This window comes from Talpa europaea (genome assembly GCF_964194135.1).
Source record: "Talpa europaea genome assembly, chromosome: 9".
Lineage (NCBI taxonomy): Eukaryota > Metazoa > Chordata > Mammalia > Eulipotyphla > Talpidae > Talpa > Talpa europaea.
Window position 1 is genome coordinate 47,747,656 of NC_140076.1, and position 21,599 is coordinate 47,769,254.

General features: G+C 36.0%; 1 protein-coding gene across 1 annotated transcript in view; it reads right to left on the reverse strand.

Annotated features, from left to right (window-relative positions):
• Positions 1-17,545, reverse strand: part of MIGA1 (mitoguardin 1) — a gene marked incomplete at its 3' end in the record, with an annotated part of 70,452 nt that extends 52,907 nt beyond the window's left edge. Inside the window, exons 1-4 of the mRNA XM_084243923.1 lie at positions 17,425-17,545; positions 7,862-8,039; positions 5,625-5,761; positions 3,180-3,306 (exon numbers count right to left, since the gene is read on the reverse strand). Coding sequence (XP_084100049.1) covers positions 3,180-3,306; positions 5,625-5,761; positions 7,862-8,039; positions 17,425-17,523 — 541 coding nt within the window. The 5' untranslated portion in view covers positions 17,524-17,545. The remainder of the gene's footprint in view (positions 1-3,179; positions 3,307-5,624; positions 5,762-7,861; positions 8,040-17,424) is intronic.
• Positions 17,546-21,599: the final 4,054 nt, after the last annotated feature.

The following is a 21,599-nucleotide window of genomic DNA, read 5'->3' on the forward strand; positions in this document are numbered from 1 at the left end:
TAGGTCTTGTTTAACTTTCTGTAGCAAAGAATCAATGCCTAGATTTTTCTTCTAAAAAACTACAGAATTTAAAAGACAATTATGGGCCTCCCTCGTGGCACAAGGGTTAAAGACAGAACTATCAAGCTATCCCCAGACACTGCAGCACGAGTTCGATCCCTGGCCTGCCAGGAGCAACCCACATGGTGTAGCAGACCTCTCCTGCCTTGCCCGCTGCTTCCCTCAGCAGTGTATTTCAGTAGATCTGCCTGTTCTGCTCCCCACTCTCTCTGGTGAATCTTCTCACCCCCTGCACCTCCTACTTATACCCAAGTTCTTATATGCATAAATAAATAAATCTTTAAAAAAAGACAATTATGTCATTATCTACCATGCTTTCCCCACTACTTTCTACCTAACCTAAGAGGAATGTAAGAGCAAAGTTATCCAAAGAAAAAAGTTGCCTCCTTAGAAAGTACTGTGTCTCATCTTACTATAGAACATGGACCAATTACATAAAACACCATTTTAGTAACATGAATTCAAACATATGTCACCAATCTTTTGTTTTCAAGATCATCAATATTGCAAAGGGAACTGAACTGATAACTGTTGGGAGATCAGGTGAACGATCAGGTTCCTACCAATCCTAATTCTGTGATACTGAGATACCCTGTAGCTATTCTAGCTTTGCTCTAATGCTCTTCATCTCTGACTCTCAGTATTGTAATAAAAGTTGTGAGAATAGGGCCTCCCCGGTGGTGCAGCGGTTGAGCGCTGGGTTGCGGGGCTGCCCGCAGCCTCTGCAGCGCCGGTTCGATTCCCAGCTGATTCCTGGCCACCGGAGGAGGGTCCCACAAGGCGCACAGACCTCTCATGCCGCCCGCTGCTCCCCTCAGCAGTGTGCTTTGGTCCTTCTGCCTGCTCTGCTCCCCACTCTGGCTCTGGTGAATTCTCATACCCTCCCGCGCTTCTGACTGTACCCAGTGCTTGTATAAATAAATAAATAAATAAATCTTAAAAAAAAAAAAGTTGTGAGAATAGGTTTATTAGACAGAGAGTAACCCAGAAGCACAGTGAGTTTAGTTCTCTGCAGGCCTTTGGAAAAGGTAGCTAAAGAACTACTCATATCTTTCCTCACAGGCACAAGTACCTACTGTGAAATGATACAATATTTAACTAGTCTGCAGTGCTGGGATACATTCAGAAGCCCACAGTCTTTCTGCCAAGCCATCATCCCCCTTTACTGTTCTCTGGCCAGCACTACATCAAGGATTTTTGGGTTTGATTTTTTAATAAGTATCCATTTCCATTAAAAGGAATTTAGCCTGAAAAAGAATAAAGAAGAACAGGGAGAAGCATTTGAAAAAGCATTGGCATTAAGTTCTCCTGTTCTTTTCCTGGGGTCAAGTCAAGGAATACTAACGTGTGAAACACAGGCCTTCTTAGCACTCAAAATCTTTTCTGGGTATATGAAGAGTACCAATGGTAGCCAGATAAAAAAGACTAGATTAGATAAATGTAATAGACTGAATTTTGGCCACCCAAAGATAAAGGTCATAAACTCTGGATGCTCAAAATCTAATCTGTTAGAAGGGAAAAAACCTTTGCAGCTGTGATTAAATTTAGAATTTTAACATTGGGGATTACTCCAAATTATCTGGTGGGTGCTAAATTTAATTACAATTATCGGTATAGAGGGAGATTTGATACACACAGAGGAGGTGATATGAAGAAGGCAGAGATTAGAATCATGTGCCCACAAGACAAGGAAGAACATCAGTCACTAAGGGAGGTACAAAACAGATTTTCCCCTAAGCCTCTAGAAGGAGCATAGTCCTAATGACACTTAGATTTTATTTTATTTATTTATTTTTTACTTTATTATTATTATTTTTGACACTTAGATTTTAGCCTAGAGAAAAAGGATTTCAGGCTCCAGACCTCCAAATTCCGAGAGAATAAATTTCTGTTTGTTTAAGTTACCAATTCTGTGATCATTTGTCACATCACCCTCAGAAAACTAATACAATAGTCTGTATTTAATGTAGACTACTTTCAATAGATGCAAGAATACAGGGATGTACCACATAATAGTCAAAAGGGGATGGGACCCTACATAGAGACAGTGGTCTCTATTGCACATAACATAGGTGTGCAGTAAGCTATAGCCCCTTGCTTTTTGTAAGTAAACTCTATAACATTCCCACAACAATAAAATTCTATCAACACATTTCTCAGAACGCTCCCCATCACTAAGCGACGTTTGACTCTATTTTGAAATTATATTTGCTTTCCTTAGAACAATTCATCATTCTTCAATTTCACATTTAATGTGAGTATAATATGGGCCTCACTGGTGGTGCAGGGGTTAAAGTTTCACAGCTATCAAGCTCTCACCAGCCACTGTGACCTGAGTTGATTCTTAGCCATGGAGCTGACCCACATGGCACAACAGACCACTCTCTCCTGTCTTGCCTGCTGCTCCCTTCAGCAGTGTATTTCAGTCAATCGTCCCACTCTGTCTCTTGTGAATCCTCTCATCCCCACCCCCACACCTATGGCCTACACCCCAATTCTTGTATGCATAAATAAAAAATAAATCTTTAAAAAAAAAAGTGGGGCCTCTCCTGGTGGCACAGCGGTTGAGCTCTGGGCTGCAAAGCTGCCTGCAGCCTCTACAGCACCGGTTCTATCCCTGGCCACCGGCGAGGATCCCACATGGTGCGCAGACCTCTCCTGCCGCGCTGCTGCTCCCCTCAGCAGCGTATCTCGTCGGTCTGCCTGTTCTGTTCCCGCTCTGGCTCTGGTGAATTCTCTCACCTTCCCGCGTTTCTGACTGTACCCAGTGCTTGTAAAATAAATAAATAAATATTTAATTAAAAAAAAAAAGTGAAGGGCCTGGTAAGCATGGGGTTAAGTCGCAACATATGAAGATATCCATAGCCACAGCAGCACAAGTTCGATCCCCAACCAGGGAGCTACCCACATGGCACAGCAGACTGCTCCTGACTCACTAGCTGCTCTCCTCAGCAATGTATTTCAGTCAATCCGCCTGTTCTGTTTCCCACTCTGTCTTTGGTGAATCCTCTAACTCCCCACAACTCTGACTTGTACCCCAGTTCTTGTACGCATAAAAAAAATAAATCTTAAAAAAAAAATGATTACAATATCTTAAAACCTTATCACGTTATGCTTACCCATCAAGTATAAGTTCTCAGGAGTGGTCACAGGAATATTAACAAGTTTAATATCATCTTCATCTGCTTTGTCCCAGGAATTAGAATTGCCGCAAGCACAGCTATGACATGAATTGACACTTTGCACCTAAAATTAAGGTCAAAAAAGTCACTTCAAAATCTCTTCTGTGATAGTGTTTTGTGACCTTTTATATTTACGAATTATTCATGTAAATCCTACTCCTGGTTAAAGAACTCATGTAGTTTCTATCTGAGAAAGACTTCCAATTATATTCAAACTTAGGAATCATAAGCCTAAGTATGCTGATCTTTGTTTGCTCAAAAATACACAAGGCAATATTATGAATATAAAGTAGTCATTTCTATAAAAAAAAACCAGACAGGTATTTTTATATTGTTTACTGTTTTGCCATTTACCTATAATAATTGTAATCAAATTGTAATCAAAATAAATTGTAATCAAATTGATTTGAGGTAGATGCTTTATTTTTCTTTTAGAACTTATTGCAATACTGATGCTCTGCTAAATAACTAAATTGTAAGGTCTCTATTGTGTTTGCCTTCCAGCAAGGTCCAGTGAGCCAATCATTTGGTCACTTCTCCACAGATGACTCCCAAATCTCTAACTAATTCTGTTCTCTTTGAAAAAGCTAGGCTCACCTTTTCTTCCGCCTATCAGGTGGCTACACTTGGCTCTTCTGGCATCTCAAACTGACTTCATAAAAAAAGGATCTCTGTATTTTCCCATAACAAAACTCTTCTTCTGCCAAGTTCATCAGTAGTAATTCCACCCCTATAATTTCTCAAACTGGAAATCAAGAAGCCATTCCTTTTTTGTAAGCAGACTTTAATATGAGTTAATAACACTAAGAAGTCATCTTTAACATCTCCTTCCCACTCTTATTGTTATGACCCTCATTTAGGGATACATTAAAAGGCAGAAATCTGCATTCAGCCCTGACAGAGAAATGACTAGGTTAGCAGGCAAGTGTACTTAAGTGATTCCATCATTAAACTCCTTTCTCACTTCTAGTCAAGAAGAACAGCTTCCATTTTCAGTTGGGAAAACTCACAACAGAAGCACTTCTCTGACAGATGTATTCTTCCACAGAATGGGCATATACTTCATTATTCTGCTCACTTTCACAGAGGCCTCTGATCTAGACATTCTTACCATAGCGTCTTTAATATTCAGCATATTTTCAGGCACTTAAGAATGGGACAGTTATATATACCAAAGAAATACAGAAAGCACAGGACAGAATACGGTGTTCCCCAAACTATTTTTAAATGCATATACATGGTGGTGGAACACACATTCCTTGAAGTATACACAAACTGTCAGTGTTGTTTTTCTCTAAGGAGGAGACCTACAAAAAGATCAAGAACACATTTGTCACTGTTCATTTTTGCCTCTTTTTTATTTAATAGGATTTCTTAAAAAATCCTATATTTTAAAATATTTTTAAAACTATATTAGATTTTAAAAAAATGCTATTTTATTCATTTCAATCAATACTATATGAATGCTGCAAAGAAGGAAGCGAGGAACTGCTTGGATTCAGCAAGCCAAACACTTTTAAACCTAAGTGAGTTCACCATCAGTTCATTTTGGTAACTTAGTACAAAGTCTGGCTGCATCTTCCAGCTTTTTTCAGAGCAAAGTTTTGAAACAACACTTTCGCATAAACATCATTCTCATAGAACCCCAGGAGATCACATCACTTAAAGAAAACTGGAAACAAATGACCAAATATTTAGCTAAATGACAATTTTATTTATTTGAAGAAAACTAGCTCTGCCAGATGATTTCTTAAGGTTCTATCTATACTAGGCCTCCCCGGTGGCGCAGTGGTTGAGCGCTCGGTTGCGAAGCTGCCCGCAGCCTCTGCGGTGCCTGTTTGATCCCCGGATGCTCCCCGGCCACCTGAGGAGGGTCCCACCTGTCGGTAAGAGACCTCTGGGGAGAATGGCAGCTATTTCCTTGATTTGTACCTTGATTTTGCTCTTTTCAGCCCAGACTTGCCTGACCCTTTCTGCCCTTTTCCTGTGGATTCCCATCAGAAGGTGCCTTAGATTTGTGGCAAGTTTTTGCAGCTCAGGAATCCAACATTAGGCCAATCCTGTTTGGCTGGCCATTTACCCACAAGGAGATGGGTAACTTTGTTGTGTTTTACTGGGAAACCTTTATCCTTTCTTTACTTTCTTTGCACAGTAATTCTTTAGAAATTCTACTAAAGTTCTTTTCTTTTAAAGGTCTTACACACTAAGAATATGTTTTGTCTTTATGTGGTGGATGGCAGAACCCACTTATAGCATGCAAGTTTGGGGTCCTGGGTTACCCCTCAGCCTGCCCACTAACACTATGACATTGACTCCAAGAGATAACAATAGAAATATAAACAAATTTAAGAAAAATATCAAAAATTTTTTTTCTTTACTTACAGAGGCCAAACTCTGTGCAGAACCTGAGTATTTACTGAAAAGTCCTCCATTAACATTGTTGTAAGACTGAGATCCTTTATCTTTGGCAGAACTTAAAGATAATGTCAAATTCTGTCTACTACTGGAACAACTTGAACCTACCAGACAAACACATTAATTGTAAAAGTATGGGTAACACCAATGATTAATTTTAGATAAAATTTCAAAATATATATTCATTCAGAAAGTTGATTTTAAAACACATTGCACTTAATTGTGTAAATTATTACATGTACCCCATGTATAAAAATCAACATCTCTACATAGACTTATTAACATTGCTAAAATCTGCTTCTGAAATGAAAAATAAAATATTCAACTAATTAGTCATGGAAGTAGTTGAATAATCTATTGTAATCAATAAAAAATACCGGTAACTACCTCACAGCATGTACATTTTAACTGTATCTATGGTTTTACAGTAATTAGTTTTTTTATATTTGTCTCCCCTAACCATCATCCATTCATTTTGGGCAGAAGAATGTATTTTAGTTTATCTTAATGCAGGAGTTGGACCCTTCTTTAAATTCTAGCACTTGTTAGTTATATGAACTTGAACAAGAACTTATTTTTCTATATTAAATGTTCTTTACATATAAAATGGGAACTATCAGGACACAAAGGACATCATCCGGCACCCCACTGGGTTCTTCTAGGCTGGCAAATAATCAAAAAAGCATCAGACAAATAGATTAGGCGAAAAGCATTAAAAGTTTAATAATAACATGTATACCTCCTGTATACTTGGGAGAGACCCAGGAAGACTGGGTAACATACATGGCTTTAGATGCCATTTTTACATAGCTTAGCTAAGGCAAAGTTGGGGAAGAAAAGGTAAGTCAGTTAGGATGTTTGCTGGGGAAAACAAAGGTACTTCCAAGTTCTCCAGGAAAAGAGATAATGGAATTGGTTTTCTAGAAATAGACTCTAAAAGAGAGAAGTTCAGATATAAATAACAAAAACTGTCTCTACCCAGTCTTCAGAGCCCCTCCCATTAAATAAACCTCTTGCCAATGACATGACTTGAGGCAGAATTTGCTCCCTTACAGAACAATAACATAGGGTTATAGTCTAAAATTACAGGGTTGCTATGAAAATTAAATAATGCAGTGCTTATACAGCATTTAGCACTGCACTTGAGATCTGATAAAAATTTCAGTGAGAGCCATCATTATTTTTATAGTGTTCATTGCACTGACACAAAGTAGTCATTCATTATGTGTTGGATAAATGAACCACAATAGCAAATAATACACTAAGTAATAAATTAAAAAATAAGAAATTCAGCATGCTCACTATATAATTATTAATACAATATCATATTATATACCATATCTCTAACAAAAGCCACAAATCCTTTAAAAGCCAGCAATTCTATTTCTAGAGTTTTATATACTAAAGGAATAAACAGACAAGTATGAGCAAAGATACATGGCCTAAAGGGTACAATGGGGAATTGGTTAAATAAATTAAGAGTATTATTTGTACAAAATTAAAGTATATATTAAAACTGATAGCAGAGGGTATCCCTGGTGGTGCAAGGGGTTAAGTCTCAGCACAATCAAGCTATCCGCAGCCACTGCAGCACAAGTTTGATTCACAGCCGGGGAGCAAACCCACACTGAACAGCAGACCTCTCCTGTCTTACCCGCTGTTCCCTTCAGCAGTGTAAATCAGTTAATCTGCCTGTTCTGCTCCCCACTCTGGTGAATCCTCTCACTACCACCGCTCTCCACCCCCCTTCTCCCCACCTCTGGCCTATACCCCAGCTCTTGTATGCATAAATAAATTTAAAAAATTAAATTAAAAAAAAACTGATAGCACAGAGATGTATTTATTGACCTGGAAAGACATTCTTCTATATTATTAAATATTTTTTAAGGCAGGTTATAAAAAAAATTGTAATTTAATTTAAAACATAAATTATTTACTTTCATATATTATAAACTTTATATCTCATATTTAAATGCAAATACAAATGAATAGTTATTTCTGTGCAGCAGAATTTCAAGTGACTGTTTTTTTCCATTTACTGATCTTTATTTTCTAATCTTCCTGAAATTTATAATCTGTATTACTTGTGAATTAATTACCAAGAAAAGAAAATTTAATTACTAAAGCAATGAAATCACTGTTCTCTCCAGTATGATTTATTCACAAAATTCCTTTCTAGACTTAATTTAGCTATTTCCACATACCTTTCTCTGATGCTGATCTTTTAGTGTATTCAAGTAGTAGGTGTTCTGGTTCCCATGGCAATATTTTTCCTTTCTTTTTTCCACGTCTTCTTTTAAAGTGATGGGCCAGAAAAATTACAGATACGGCACTCACTGCAGTTACCACAAACAATTTTCTAGCTACTGGGGAAAATTTAATCTGAAAAAGATGCAATTAGATTGAAAAAAAATCTTTTATTTGGTTGCTTAAAGTAAAGATGTAAGAACTAAACCTACCATCAAGCTAACCAAGAGAATATTATTTCACTCTTCCAAAGATAGCTTGCCCAATTTCAATTTTAAAAATAAGAGTACTAATTTATTATCCACTGCTCTGAAGTTCTCAGGTAAACATTACATAAAAAAAATCCAGGGCCTCCCCAGTGGCGCAGCGGTTGAGTGCTGGGTTGCGAAGCTGCCCGCGGCCTCTGCGGCGCCGGTTCGATCCCCGGCTGCTCCCCGGCCACCGGAGGAGGGTCCCACATGGCGCACAGACCTCTCCTGCCGCCCGCTGCTCCCCTCAGCAGTATACTTCAGTCCTTCTGCCTGCTCTGCCTCCCGCTCTGGCTCTGGTGAATTCTCTCACCCTCCCGCGCTTCTGACTGTACCCAGTGCATGTATAAACAAACAAACAAATAAATAAATAAAAACATGCCTCTATAAAAAAAAAAAATTAAAAAAAAAAAATCCAGCAGAGCACAAAATAATTCAGTCCCACTAATATTTGTTGTTCAACAACTAATGATTAATTCATGCAATTAAACCTATCTGAATAGTAAGATTTTTTTTTTTTAGGTCTAATTTAAATTTATTTTTGTTTTTGTTTAATGTCTTCTGCATTGAAGAGAACATTTAGTACAATATAACAACATAATGCTAATATTTGGTATTTTATTTCTAATTTTAATGGAAATATTTTTTTTGTTTTGTTTTATTTTATTTTATTTAATAATAAATTTTATTTTTATATTCCCCATACAATTGCAGCCCCCCCATTCTGACCCCAATCCCTCCCCTCCCGCCCCCGCCCCCCTAAAAGTGTCTCTGGTTCATAGTTTTTTGTTGATTTTGATTTTCACTTTCTTATAGTTATTCATTTTCCTGGTCCCTTATTTAAGTATTCTAGATTCCTGCTATGAGTGAGACCATCCGGTATTTTTCTTTTTCTTTTTGGCTTATTTCGCTGAGCATGATCCCTTCCAGCGCCATCCATGTTGCTGCAAATTGCATGTGTTTATCTTTTCTGAACGCTGAGTAATATTCCATGGTATATATGTACCACATCTTCTTGATCCAGTCATCTATTTTTGGGCATTTGGGTTGTTTCCAAAGCTTAGCTATTGTAAACAGTGCTGCTATAAACATAGGGGTGCAGGTGTTCTTTGGAATTGATGTTTCTGTGTCCTTTGGGTAAATACCTAGGAGTGGACTTGCAGGATCATATGGAAGCTCTATGTTTAGTAGGTCCAGAAATCTCCACACAGCTCTCCACAGTGGTTGGACCAGTTTGCACTCCCACCAGCAGTGCAGAAGAGTTCCTTTTTCTCCACACCCTTGCCAACATTTGTTGTTGCTAGTTTTTTTAATATGTGCCATTCTCACTGGTGTAAGATGGTATCTCATGGTAGTTTTGATTTGCATTTCCCTGATGACAAGTGATGTTGAACATTTTTTCATATGCCTGTTGGCCATTTGCATTTCCTCTTCAGAGAAGTTTCTTTTTAGCTCTTCTGCCCATTTTTTGACTGGATTATTTTCTTTGTTGTTGTTGAGTCTCATCAGCTCTTTGCAGATTTTTGTGATCAGTCCTTTATCATTAGTGTTGGGTGCAAAAATGTTCTCCCAGTTGGTGGGGTTTCTCTTTGTTTTTGTTATTGTCTCTTTTGCTGTGCAGAAGCTCTTTAATTTGATGTAGTCCCAGCTGTTTATCTTTGCCTTCACTATCACTGCTTTGGGTGATGTGTCTGTAAAGATGTCTTTGATGTGCAAATCACGTAGTGTTTGCCTATATTTCCTTCTATATATTTTATGGTTTCAGGTCTCATGTCTAGTTCTTTAATCCATTTTGAGTTGATTTTTGTGTATGGTGTGAGGTAGTGGTCAAGCTTCATTCTTTTGCATGTAGCGACCCAGTTTTCCCAGCACCATTTATTGAACAAACTTTCTTTGCTCCAATGCATATTCTTTGCTCCTTTGTCAAAGATTAGTTGACCATAAATCTGTGGGTTTATTTCTGGATTTTCTATTCGATTCCATTGGTCTGTATGTCTGTTCTTGTTCCAATACCATGCAGTTTTGATGATTATGGCTTTGTAGTAGAGTTTGAAGTCTGGGAGTGTGATGCCTCCATTCCCTTCTTTTTTTTTCAGGAGAGCTTTGGCTATTCGGGGTTTTTTGTGATTCCATATGAATTTCATCAATAATTGTTCTATTTCTTTGAAGAATGACATTGAAATTTTGATTGGAATGGCATTGAATCTGTATATTGCTTTTGGAAGGATGGCCATTTTAATAATGTTTTGAATAGTAAGATTTTTAACTATAGGAATGATTGCATCAGATTTTTTAAAAAAACCAGTTTTTTTGTTGTTGGGAAAATTGGACAACACATGAAAACAAATGAAACTAGACCACTATATCACACCATTCATAAAAATTAACTCAAAATGGATTAAAGACTTGGATGTAAGGCCTGAAACTATAAAATACATAGGAAAAACACTTTATGACAAGGCCTTCAGTAATGTTTGTATGGATTTGTCTCCAACAGCAAGGAAACAAAAGAAAATATAAATAACAGGGACTATATCAAATGAAAAGTTTGTGCACAACAAAAGAAATCATTAAAAGGGGGCCTTGTAAATCATCAATGGGAGGCAGGGGAGGAAGCAGTTAGGAAAATAGTGGAAATAAGATTGTCCATGACTTGAATACTATTGAGGTTAGGTGTCAGGTAAGTGGGGGTTTATATTCTATTTTGTATATGCTTAAAATTGCCCATAACAAAATTATTTTCAAACTATAATGTAACAATTATAGAATAAAAACATTAATTACCATTTAGAAACTAAATCTATATAGAAAAATCCTGCTTAAACTAGAATAAGTGAGTTTAATAAAGTTATGACATAGAAGGTCAAAATACAAAAAAACATATTTTTATACACTGGTAACAAAAAATTGGAAATTAAAATTTTAAAAATATTTCAATGGCATCATGAAATGTGAATTACTTAAAGAAAAATCTGACAATAGATATGAAAGACATGAATCCTAAAGCTACTAAACACTGCTAAGGAAAAATAAATATATGGAGAAATCTAACACATTAATAAAAGTTGATTCAATAAGGATGTCAATTGTACCTAAACTAATCTACAGATTCAATGCAATCCCAATAACAACCCTAGCAAGGTTTTGTTTGTGGTTCTTTTTTGCAGAAATTGATTCTAAAACTCACATGAAAGTGAAAATGATCTGGAACAGTCAATAATTTTGAAAAAGAAAAACAAAGTTGAAAGACTAGGGTTACTTGATCTCAAGACTTGTAAAGCTACAATAAACAAGATATTATCACACTGATATAGAGAAAAATAGAGCAATGGAATAGGAAAGAGAGTAAAGAAATAGACATACAACATATACAGGTGACCGAGTTTAGACAAAGGTAAAAAGGCAAGTCAGGGGCCTCCCTGGTGGCGCAGCGGTTGAGCGCTGGGTTGCGAAGCTGCCCACAGCCTCTGCAGCGCCGGTTCGATCCCCGGCTGCTCCCCAGCCACCGGAGGAGGGTCCCACATGGCGCGCAGACCTCTCCTGCCGACCGCTGCTCCCCTCAGCAGTGTACTTCAGTCCTTCTGCCTGCTCTGCTCCCCGCTCTGGCTCTGGTGAATTCTCTCACCCTCCCGCGCTTCTGACTGTACCCAGTGCATGTATAAACAAAACAAACAAATGAATAAATAAATAAAACATGCCTCTATTTAAAAAAAAAAAAAAAGGCAAGTCAGTGAAGAAAGAATAGTATTTTAGCAAGTGGAGCTGTGAAAAAACGTTTTCCTATGCAATAAAATGGAATCACAATCTGTGCTTCACATCATAGTTTATGGATCATAAGACTGAAAATTAAAACTGTAAAACCTCCAGAAGAAAGCATGAGAGCATATCTTTGTAACCTTTGTGTATCAGAGGTGACCCAAATTTTCTAATCCATTAAAGAAAACGTTTACAAATTGGATTTCAGGATTTAAATATTTCTGGTCTTTGAAAAGTGCTATTTAAGAGAATGAAACACAATCTTCAGAGCAGGAGAAAATAGTTGCAAATTATATATTTGAAATAGGAATTGTATTCAGGGTATAATGAAAAAAATCAAAACCTGATAAGGAAAAAAATGCAATTTAAAAAATGGGTAAAAGTTTTTAAAAGAGTACCACGATTTGCGATGGCAAAGAAACACAAATGTAAGATAAAATTAAAACTCCACTAAAGAAAAGAATCTATTAACACAGCCTGGTCACAACTAAGTGATAGTGTGTTTTTGAACTGTCCGTTCTACTATATCTGAAAGCACTGAAATTAGAGAATTAGGACACATAAACACAAAATTAAAAATGCTCTGTCAGATGTATACTTTTCTTTAATTACATGAATTAAAATATAGTATAAATCAATTTACTCTTGAGATTGAATTGCTGTTTATTATGTATTATTTTTACATAAAAGATCATTAAAATTTACATTGCTTAATCTCATGATAAAGGAAACATTTTCCATGATAAAAATAAAGCCACAAATTTCCCAAGAAAAAGATGTTTCTCATGAATATTCTTGAGAACACAAGGTTTTGAAAGTCTCTAAAGTTGCCCCTGCCTATCATTTCTTATTTTGCTTTCTTTTTTACCCAGAGGAAAGCCAATTAGTTCTTATATCATTGCCTGGAACTCAGGAAATACAGCATTTTAGAATCCCAAAGCTCAAAGATGACTTAGGTATAATTGATAGTCATTTCCCTTACCACCAGACAAAGCAAAAATTAGAATGTGTATCCTATTCATTCAACATGAAATGATCATCAATTTATGGGCAAGCCACTGAATATACAAAGGAAAAAGATACTATTCCTTGTGCTCAGAAAGGAATAAGATACTGTTCCTTGTGCTCAGATTTCACAATCTTCCCCATTCCATAACCTGATGCCACTGTTTAATGTTCTTGTCAAGTTTCCCCCTTCATCTAAAGTTCTCTGGAGACAGAGAATAGTTATGTAGTCACACACAAGTCTCCTCCATATTTCTCTTAGCTCAACATTATTAGAAGTATGTTAATGTAGTCTTATAATTTTTTTTCGGGGGGGTGATGAACTCTAAGAATTGTATTGAGGTTCCAAATTCAATAAGGATAGGGATTATGTCTAGATGTCACTCATCACAGCTTGACTGAAACATTAGATGCTTAATGTTATTTTGAATGAACATCTCTGATAAGTAGAACACACATGTAAACTGTAAATTCTACATAAGGTTGTTGTGAAAGGAGATAACATATAAAGTTAAATATACTATGACCCAGAGAAGGCATTCCAAAAATATAAAAGCTTATGATTTAATTTTTAAAATTTAACAAACACCTTATTTTGGAATGATTATAGATTTATAGAAAAGTGCAAAGGAAGTAGAGGTTCACTTAAGTTATTTTTAATAACATCTTACATAACCATAGTATCCTTGTCAAAACTAAGAAATTAACATTAGTATAATATTTTTAACTAGACTACAGGCTTTATTCTGATTTCACCAATTTTTCCACCTTTTCCAGGACCCAATTCATAGCACATTGCACTTAGACAGATTTTTAAGTTCTTAGTTAATTCTTAAATATTTCTCAACACTGAATTTGGAGAATCAACTAAACTACCTACTATTTCCTGTTCTGGTTTCCAACTGAAAAACAGAGTCAGCTTGGATTAATTTGATACAAAAAATATATTAAAATAATCGTTAAGGGCCTCCCCGGTGGTGCAGTGGTTGAGCGCTGGGTTGCGAAGCTGCCCATAGCCTCTATAGTGCCGGTTCGATCCCCGGCTGCTCCATGGCCACCAGAGGAGGGTCCCGCATGGCGCACAGACCTCTCCTGCCGCCTGCTGCTCCCCTCAGCAGTGTACTTTGGTCTTTCTGCCTGCTCTGCTCCCTGCTCTGGCTCTGGTGAATTCTCTCACCCTCCCGAGCTTCTGAGTGTACCCAGTGCTTGTATAAATAAATAAATAATTCTTTAAAAAAAAGGAAAGAAAACACCAAGATAAGATAATGAAAAATAAAGGAGAAAAATGTAATTTGACACTGTTTAAAGAAAAAACAAAACGTTAAGAAAACCACAAGAGTAAGAGACTTAAATATTGTGTTGAGAGTATATATTCATTAAATGAAAGATAATTACTTGGAAAATGTAATATTTTTAAATGACACAGTAAAATAAAATGAGTTAGTATTTATTGGTATACCCATTCATCTTTATGTACCAGGCACTGTACTTTTTATTCCCTTTAACAGATGAGATTAAGTAATTTAACAAAAACCACACAATTGCACAGTGATAGAATGCAAACAAAAATGCTTCATAGAGATGTGTTTAAATCTATGCATGTTATCCATAACATGTTGAAATAATTCAGTCACACATATAACATATCTCAATAAGGATAAACTCAATAAGGATAGGGATTATGTCTAGATGTAAATAATTATACTGAATCACATCCAACACGGATTGTCAATTTTTGGAGGCTGAACCACTGAACAAAAAAAAACCCTCAAATGTCTTTTTCATAAAAAGAAAATCTATAGAACTATACAAACAGAAGTCTGAGATTTTCTTTCTTGGTCCTTTCATGATATTCAAAGTACAGACTGTCCTCTTAGTACAGGAGACAAGAAATTTTTTCTGTAAAGAATAGGTAATATTTTAGGTTTGTGAGATTTATATTCTCTATTGCTACCACTTAACTCTGGAGTCATAGGCAATGTAATAACATGTGCTTACTGTGTTTCAATAACACTTTATTTACAAAAGGACCTCCCTGGTGGCACTGGAGTTAAGTCTCAGCACTATCAAGCTAAAACTAGCACTGTGGCATGAGTTTAATACCCAGCTCTATACCCCAGTTCTTGTATGCATAAGTGAAAATAAAAATAAATCTTTAAAAATATATAAATAAATATCCAGTACTTTCCAGGCTATGAAAAAACAGGCATTGTCAAATATTACTGGTAAAAGCTTAGATTGGTATACCAGCTTGAAAAGCAATTTAGCAATACAGTAAAAAAAAAACAAAGCTTCAAAATGGTCATACGGAGTACAAATTGCTCTTAAATCTGCAAAAAGATATTCTACCTAACACAAATAGAGAAATAAAAATTAAAACTATGATGAAATAGCATTCTAACCTAACAGAATGGCAAGAAACCCAAAAATTGAAGAGCACAAAACACTTTTATCCTACAAAAAGCAGTTCAGCAATATCTACCAAAATTCATTTAGATAGAATTCAAAAAGCATTTACTCATTGGCCCAGGAATTCAGTGTATGAAAATTGATCCTGTACTTGTAGCTGTGTGAACTGAGTTATTTAAAGCTTATTTGCTACAACATTGTTTTTAACAGACTACAGAAACAACCCAAATATTCATATATAAGAACATTATGGAGCTGCAGGAATGAAAAAAAGAAAAAATATTAATTAACATATATTAATACAAAAAGATGTGCAGGATGTTTTAAGAGAAAAAAAAATATAGGATGTACTATCTATAAGAGAAAAAAATAAGGATATATAATTACTTTGGCTGATATTTGAATATTGAAACCCTGAAAGATATTCAAGTCATCCAAATGGTCACCTTTAGAGAGCAGTAGATAGGGACTGAGAGTAAAACATCTCTATGTATGTACATGTATGTGTCTATGGTTTTGATTGTTGAACCATGGACATGTATTAGATACTCAAATAATAAATTTTAAATATTACTTTATGATTATTGTAAGAATTGAGTTAGTAAATAAACTTAATATAAAATGTCTGACACACTGCTTTATACACACTGGGTGCTGCTACATCTTGTTGCTGGTCTTTTTTAACATCATCCAAATGTATAACAAATAAAAAAATAATGGTATGATAGTCAAATAAAAACACTTACAGTCAATATTTTGATTGTTAGCAATATACTATAAGAAACTAAAATTTGACAGATTTATGTATATACAATAAGGAATCTTAGAAATAATATAAAAAGGGAGAAAATCAGTAAAACTACAGCATATCTATATCATAAAGTATATTCAACGACAAAAAAGCTCAAAATATACTTTATAATTTTCAATGTGAAAAATGTTCATCTTAGATTTGAAGAAATTCATTGTGTATTTAATTAACTAAATGCTACTTCCCATAAGTATCTTTTACTTAGTACAATGAAGTATAAAAGGATTGTTTCCAAAGAAGAAATACAAATGGATAATAAGCACTTTTATGAAAAGATGCTCGACATCACTAATCATTAGGGAAATGAAAATCAAAACCATAATGAGATACAATCTCACAACCATAAAGGCATCTGCTATCAAAAAATGGAAAATGTTGCCATCCCTGTGCACTGCTAGCAAAAAGGAAAAATGTTGCCATGTTATGGAAAACAATATGGCAGTTCCCCAAAAAATTAAAAGTAAAATTACCATATAGTCCAGTAATTTCATATATGGTATATACTCAAAAGTATTGAAAGCAAGAAGTCAAATGGATATTTGTAACATTCTTGTTCACAGCAGCATTATTCATAACAGCCAAAAGTTGAAGCAACTCAAATGTCCTGTGATGGACGAATGGATAAACAAAAGGTGTTATATAAAGGCAATGGAAAATCATCCAACCTGGAAAAGGAAGGAAATTCTGACATATACTATAAAATGGGTGAACTATAAAATGGGTGAACATTGATGACATTATGCTAAGTAAAATAAGTCAGTTACAGAAGACATAGTATATGATTCACTCATGAGGTACCCTGAGTAGTCAAATTCATAAAGACAGAAAGTACAACAGTGGCTGACAAAGGCTGGTGGGAGGGGATGGAGAATTGCTGTTTAATTGCTGTAGAGCTTCATTTTTGCAGATGAAAACAGTTCTAGAGATAGGTTGTACAACAGTGTGAATATAATTAATGCTACTGAACTATTACATTTAAAATGGTTAAAATGGTCAATTTTATGTTATGTATATTTTGTCATAATAAAACAGAATTGAAATTAAAGGATTGTAACAGTGAGAACAGATTTATGCGCATAATATAATTTGTTCAAAATAATTGTAATGGACTATGTAAATTCATTTCCCAGTTCTATGATTTTAAAATCCCCATGAAATAAAAACCAAGTAAGTTTTAAATTAATTTAAATGAACCATCTAAAACCTCAATTGAAATTAAAATACTACAAACAAAATATTCTCTAAGCAATTATACTTATTATTCAACCTTATGTTTGTTTCATAGGTTTACCTGGGAGAGAGAATAATACCAAGACAAAGGAAGATCAAACACTCTTAGTGCCGCTGTCTTCAAGGAAAACTGTGATTCCTTAACTGTTTCTTCTGACATGACTCCTCTTCTAATCTTTTAAATGAAACAGAAAAACATTAGCCACAAAGATCTCTCGTTACTCTATACTCATTTCTGATTACATGTTTCTACTTTTGGAAAGTAATTTAAAATCCATGTCTTCTATATCATCTCCTTTAAATAATGGGGGAGGCGTAAGAGGTTAAGTCTCAGCACTATGAAGCTCTGGGCAGCCATGGCAGTTCCAGTTTGATCCCAGGACAGACTGCTAACCCAAATGGCTCAGCAGACCTCTGCTGTCTTGCCAGCTGTTCCCCTTAGCAGTGTATTTCAGTAAATCTGCCAGTTCTGCTCCCCACTCAAGTCTCTGATGAATCCTCTAACCTAAGAGCTGGCCTACATTCCAGCTTTTGTATGCATAAATAAATAAAATAAATCTTTTTTAAAAATAAATTAATTAATTAATTAATGATGGGGGAGAAGGGCAGTGCTAAAAGGAATCTGAAATCATTCTGGGCTAGAAAGAAATATGACAGTACACTGAGCTTCAGAACTCTTGACTTTATTCTCCGACTGTTCCATTTTAAAAGATCTTCAAAGAAATATCACATATATATGCTACGTAATTCTGATATTGTTTTATTGCCTATTATTTCCTTTGAAAGCTCAGATGTCTAGAGAGGAGGCAGTTTGCCACACAGAGAGGCCCTATAGGTAGCAAAACCTGAGAGAAACATGATGGTTCAGGAACTAAGTTTTTACTTTGTAGAGCCACAGAAACTCAATTTTATCAGTATATCAAGTTGGACACATACTAAACAAATTCACAGTTCATATACATGAATCAGTTTACAAATGTATTCATTTATAATTAGGAAATAACACTATGTAATAAAAAAACAAAACAAAATATGTACATATTATCAAAACATGCCCTCTCTGAAATGAAAGACTACAGGGGGCTTAATAAGTTTAAGAAAAAAAAAAAAAAGGCTTCCTGGTGAGCACAAAATTAATGGGCACTAAGATATATTCCTTTTTTTTTTTAATTAGTTTATTGAGGTAACATTGGTTTACTACACTGTATATGTTTTAGGGTGTGGGTTCACATCTCTTCAAAGGTAGGTGATCACATCACACCTACCACCAAAGTAGCCACAATCCTGCATCATAGTCCATTTAGCCCCTTACCCCTTTACGTGGGAGAATTTTTATCAAGGTCAAAGAAAGAGCCTAACATCTTCTCTGGTGCATAAGAGAGAGGTTTCTCTACTAACCAGTAAGTGTATGCCTGCCAGATTTATTATTTCTTTTCCTTGGATAGTGCTATGTAAACATCATCAAAGAGAAAATAAAATTCATGAGCAATCTCTCTATAAAAGCTTATTTGCTATATTCCCTTTAAGTCCATTTATCTCTCTGCTCTCTTTTCCTAGACTCCAGTAAACTACTCTTAACATCCCCTTTTGTTCAGACAACTAAGTAGTATTCCTTTTGAATCAAACACAGTCATACAGCAGGTCCTCCAATTACAACATGGTCTCCCTAAAGGTCATTTTGTTATAAAGTCAAGGGAAAAAAAATTTCAGTGCATTTTGAACTAAATGGCATTATATAAGAACCTACTTTCCTGGGCCTCCCTGGTGGCGCAAGGGGTTAAGATGCAACCTATGAAGCTATACACAGTCACTGCAGCATGAGTTCTATCCTCCGGCAGGGAGGTAACCACATGGTGAAGCAGACCTCTCCTGTCTCACCTACTGCGCCTCTCAGCAGTGTATTTCAGTCAATCTGCCTGTTCTGTTCCCCACGTTGTCTCTGGTGAATCTGCTCACAAACACACACACCCACACCCCGCACCTCTGGCCTATACCTCAGTCCTTGTATGCATAAATAAATAAATCTTTAAAAAAAATTTATAAAAGAAACTACTTTCCTTACACATGGTTTTGCTTCAAGTCTCCATCCAAAAGCAAAGAGGACTTATTACAATTCTTAGGGTGGGGTATTGCTGCTAGTACTTACTTTATTCCCTGTTAATGACAGAGTGTCAATTTAATTTCCCCTCACTTATGTTCTAATGACAACTTTTAGGTTCAGTATAATTAGTTCTAATTGAAGTTCACTTAATTCAGTCAACAAACTGATATAGATGTATTATTGAAAAATATTAAAGGAACCATGAAGAAATAGTTAAACAAGTGAAAAATAGATCCTTCAGGGAATGAGATTAGAGGTGTAGGTAGGTTAGGCAAGAAACCACAACTTTTCATTATATTATCAAAGGTAGGTCTTCAAAGGTAGGTTTCAAACCTTCAAACCTACCTACCTTCAAACCTACTTTTGAAGACCTACCTTTCATTATTTAATTACATTATTTTATAACATTATTTTCATTCTTTAATATTTGATTTTTTAAACATCATCTACACTTATTACTTTTTAAATATACTCTACTACAAAGAGGAAGAACATTTTTATTCTCCACCCTACCCCAAACTGATAATTTTCTTTTTGAGAAACATTTTTGGTAACTAAATAGATTCTATATCATTAAGCCATCTTTGCTACTGCATTAAATACATATACCAGTAAAATGTATATTATACTTTAGAAAAAGAAAAATTCAATTCACCCACAGCAAATTTCTCCATAATAAAAGGTTCCAAATTATTAAACACAAGATAAAAGAAAATAAACACTTCAATTTGTTGCAGAGTTAAAAATTTTTGACAAATCTCTACTTTGCATTCTAACTACCTCATTTTCCTTCATTTAAAATCAATGAGGAAGTGATCCTTCAATCATTCATTGAATATCTTTTCAAGAAGTCATTTCAGTTGTTTTCATAAATTATTATGAATTTATTGTCCTATAACAAATTCATAATAAACTTATAAATTTATAAGTTTATTAAGTAAACGTGAAGGTAGTTTCAGGGTCCTGGTAGATGTGTTTAAAAATATCATCAAAAATACTGTATTATGTAATATTACTCACTTCTCTCCATCCTAACCACTAGAAAGTTATCAGTAAGTGTCAAAAACAAAATTCGTTTCTTTAACATACTAGAATTCTATTCTATAACTTGAACTTCATAATCCAAACAAAAATTCCAGCAAACTTGACGTGCAGCATAAATCTACACAACACTGAGAAGATACTTTAAACACAATCAAAATGCTTAGTTGTAATGATGATAAAATAACAACAAAGCTTTGTGCAAGAGCAACATCTCTGTCTTCCTCCTTCCAGAAAATAGATGTTGAACAACTTAATTTACAGAAGGGAGCCGAGACCACAATCCTCCAGATGCTAAATTTTCTCTGAAAGCACCTGCAGTACAATGTGACATTTGTCATCTTAAAAACCACTCGGCCGAAACCACAAGCATTCAAGCACAAACTCGGACTGCACCAAGGATTCCCCATTGCCTACGCTCTCTCCTCTGCGATCCTCCTTTTTCTTTACTAAGAGCACCAGAAAGGGGGGTTCCCTCTCGGCCCCGCCGCCCAGACGCTCCCTTTGGTTCCCAGCGATCACCAGCCCACCCAGATTCAGCGCTGGCCGCGGGCCTCCCTCCAGCGTGGGGCGCCCCTCGACTTTCATTCATCCATCCCGCACCCCAAGTGCAGGCGATCGAGGCCGGCCAGGAGCCGACGCCCCGCCCCTCGGCCCCGCGGCGATCCACACCCCACCAGTCCCCTACACTCTGCACCCTGCACTCTGCACCCGCGTACCTCGCACCCGAGCAGGTGCAGCGGGCCCACGCCTGCTTCCCCACGGCGGCCGGGCACTGAGTGGCAGCTTGGCAGCCCGGGTGGAGTCCTTCCGGGGTCAGGAGTGGGAAGGTGGAGAGAAAGTGGCGGGGGCCTGCTGGCTTTCTGCGTGAGGGGCCACGTGTGAAGCAGGTCCCGCCATTTTTATTTAGGGTACAGGCTCCCGCCTTGCCAGCATATCCTTTTAAAATGCTGTCAAGAAGTAATATCGTAGTTTGTAACCTTTTGAGGAATCTAGAACCGTTCTGTATATAAGGTGAAAATTGTAAGTACTTTCCAACGGAATAATGCACATAGACACACTTTTAAATTATTGAAAGAAAAAAAAGAATACAT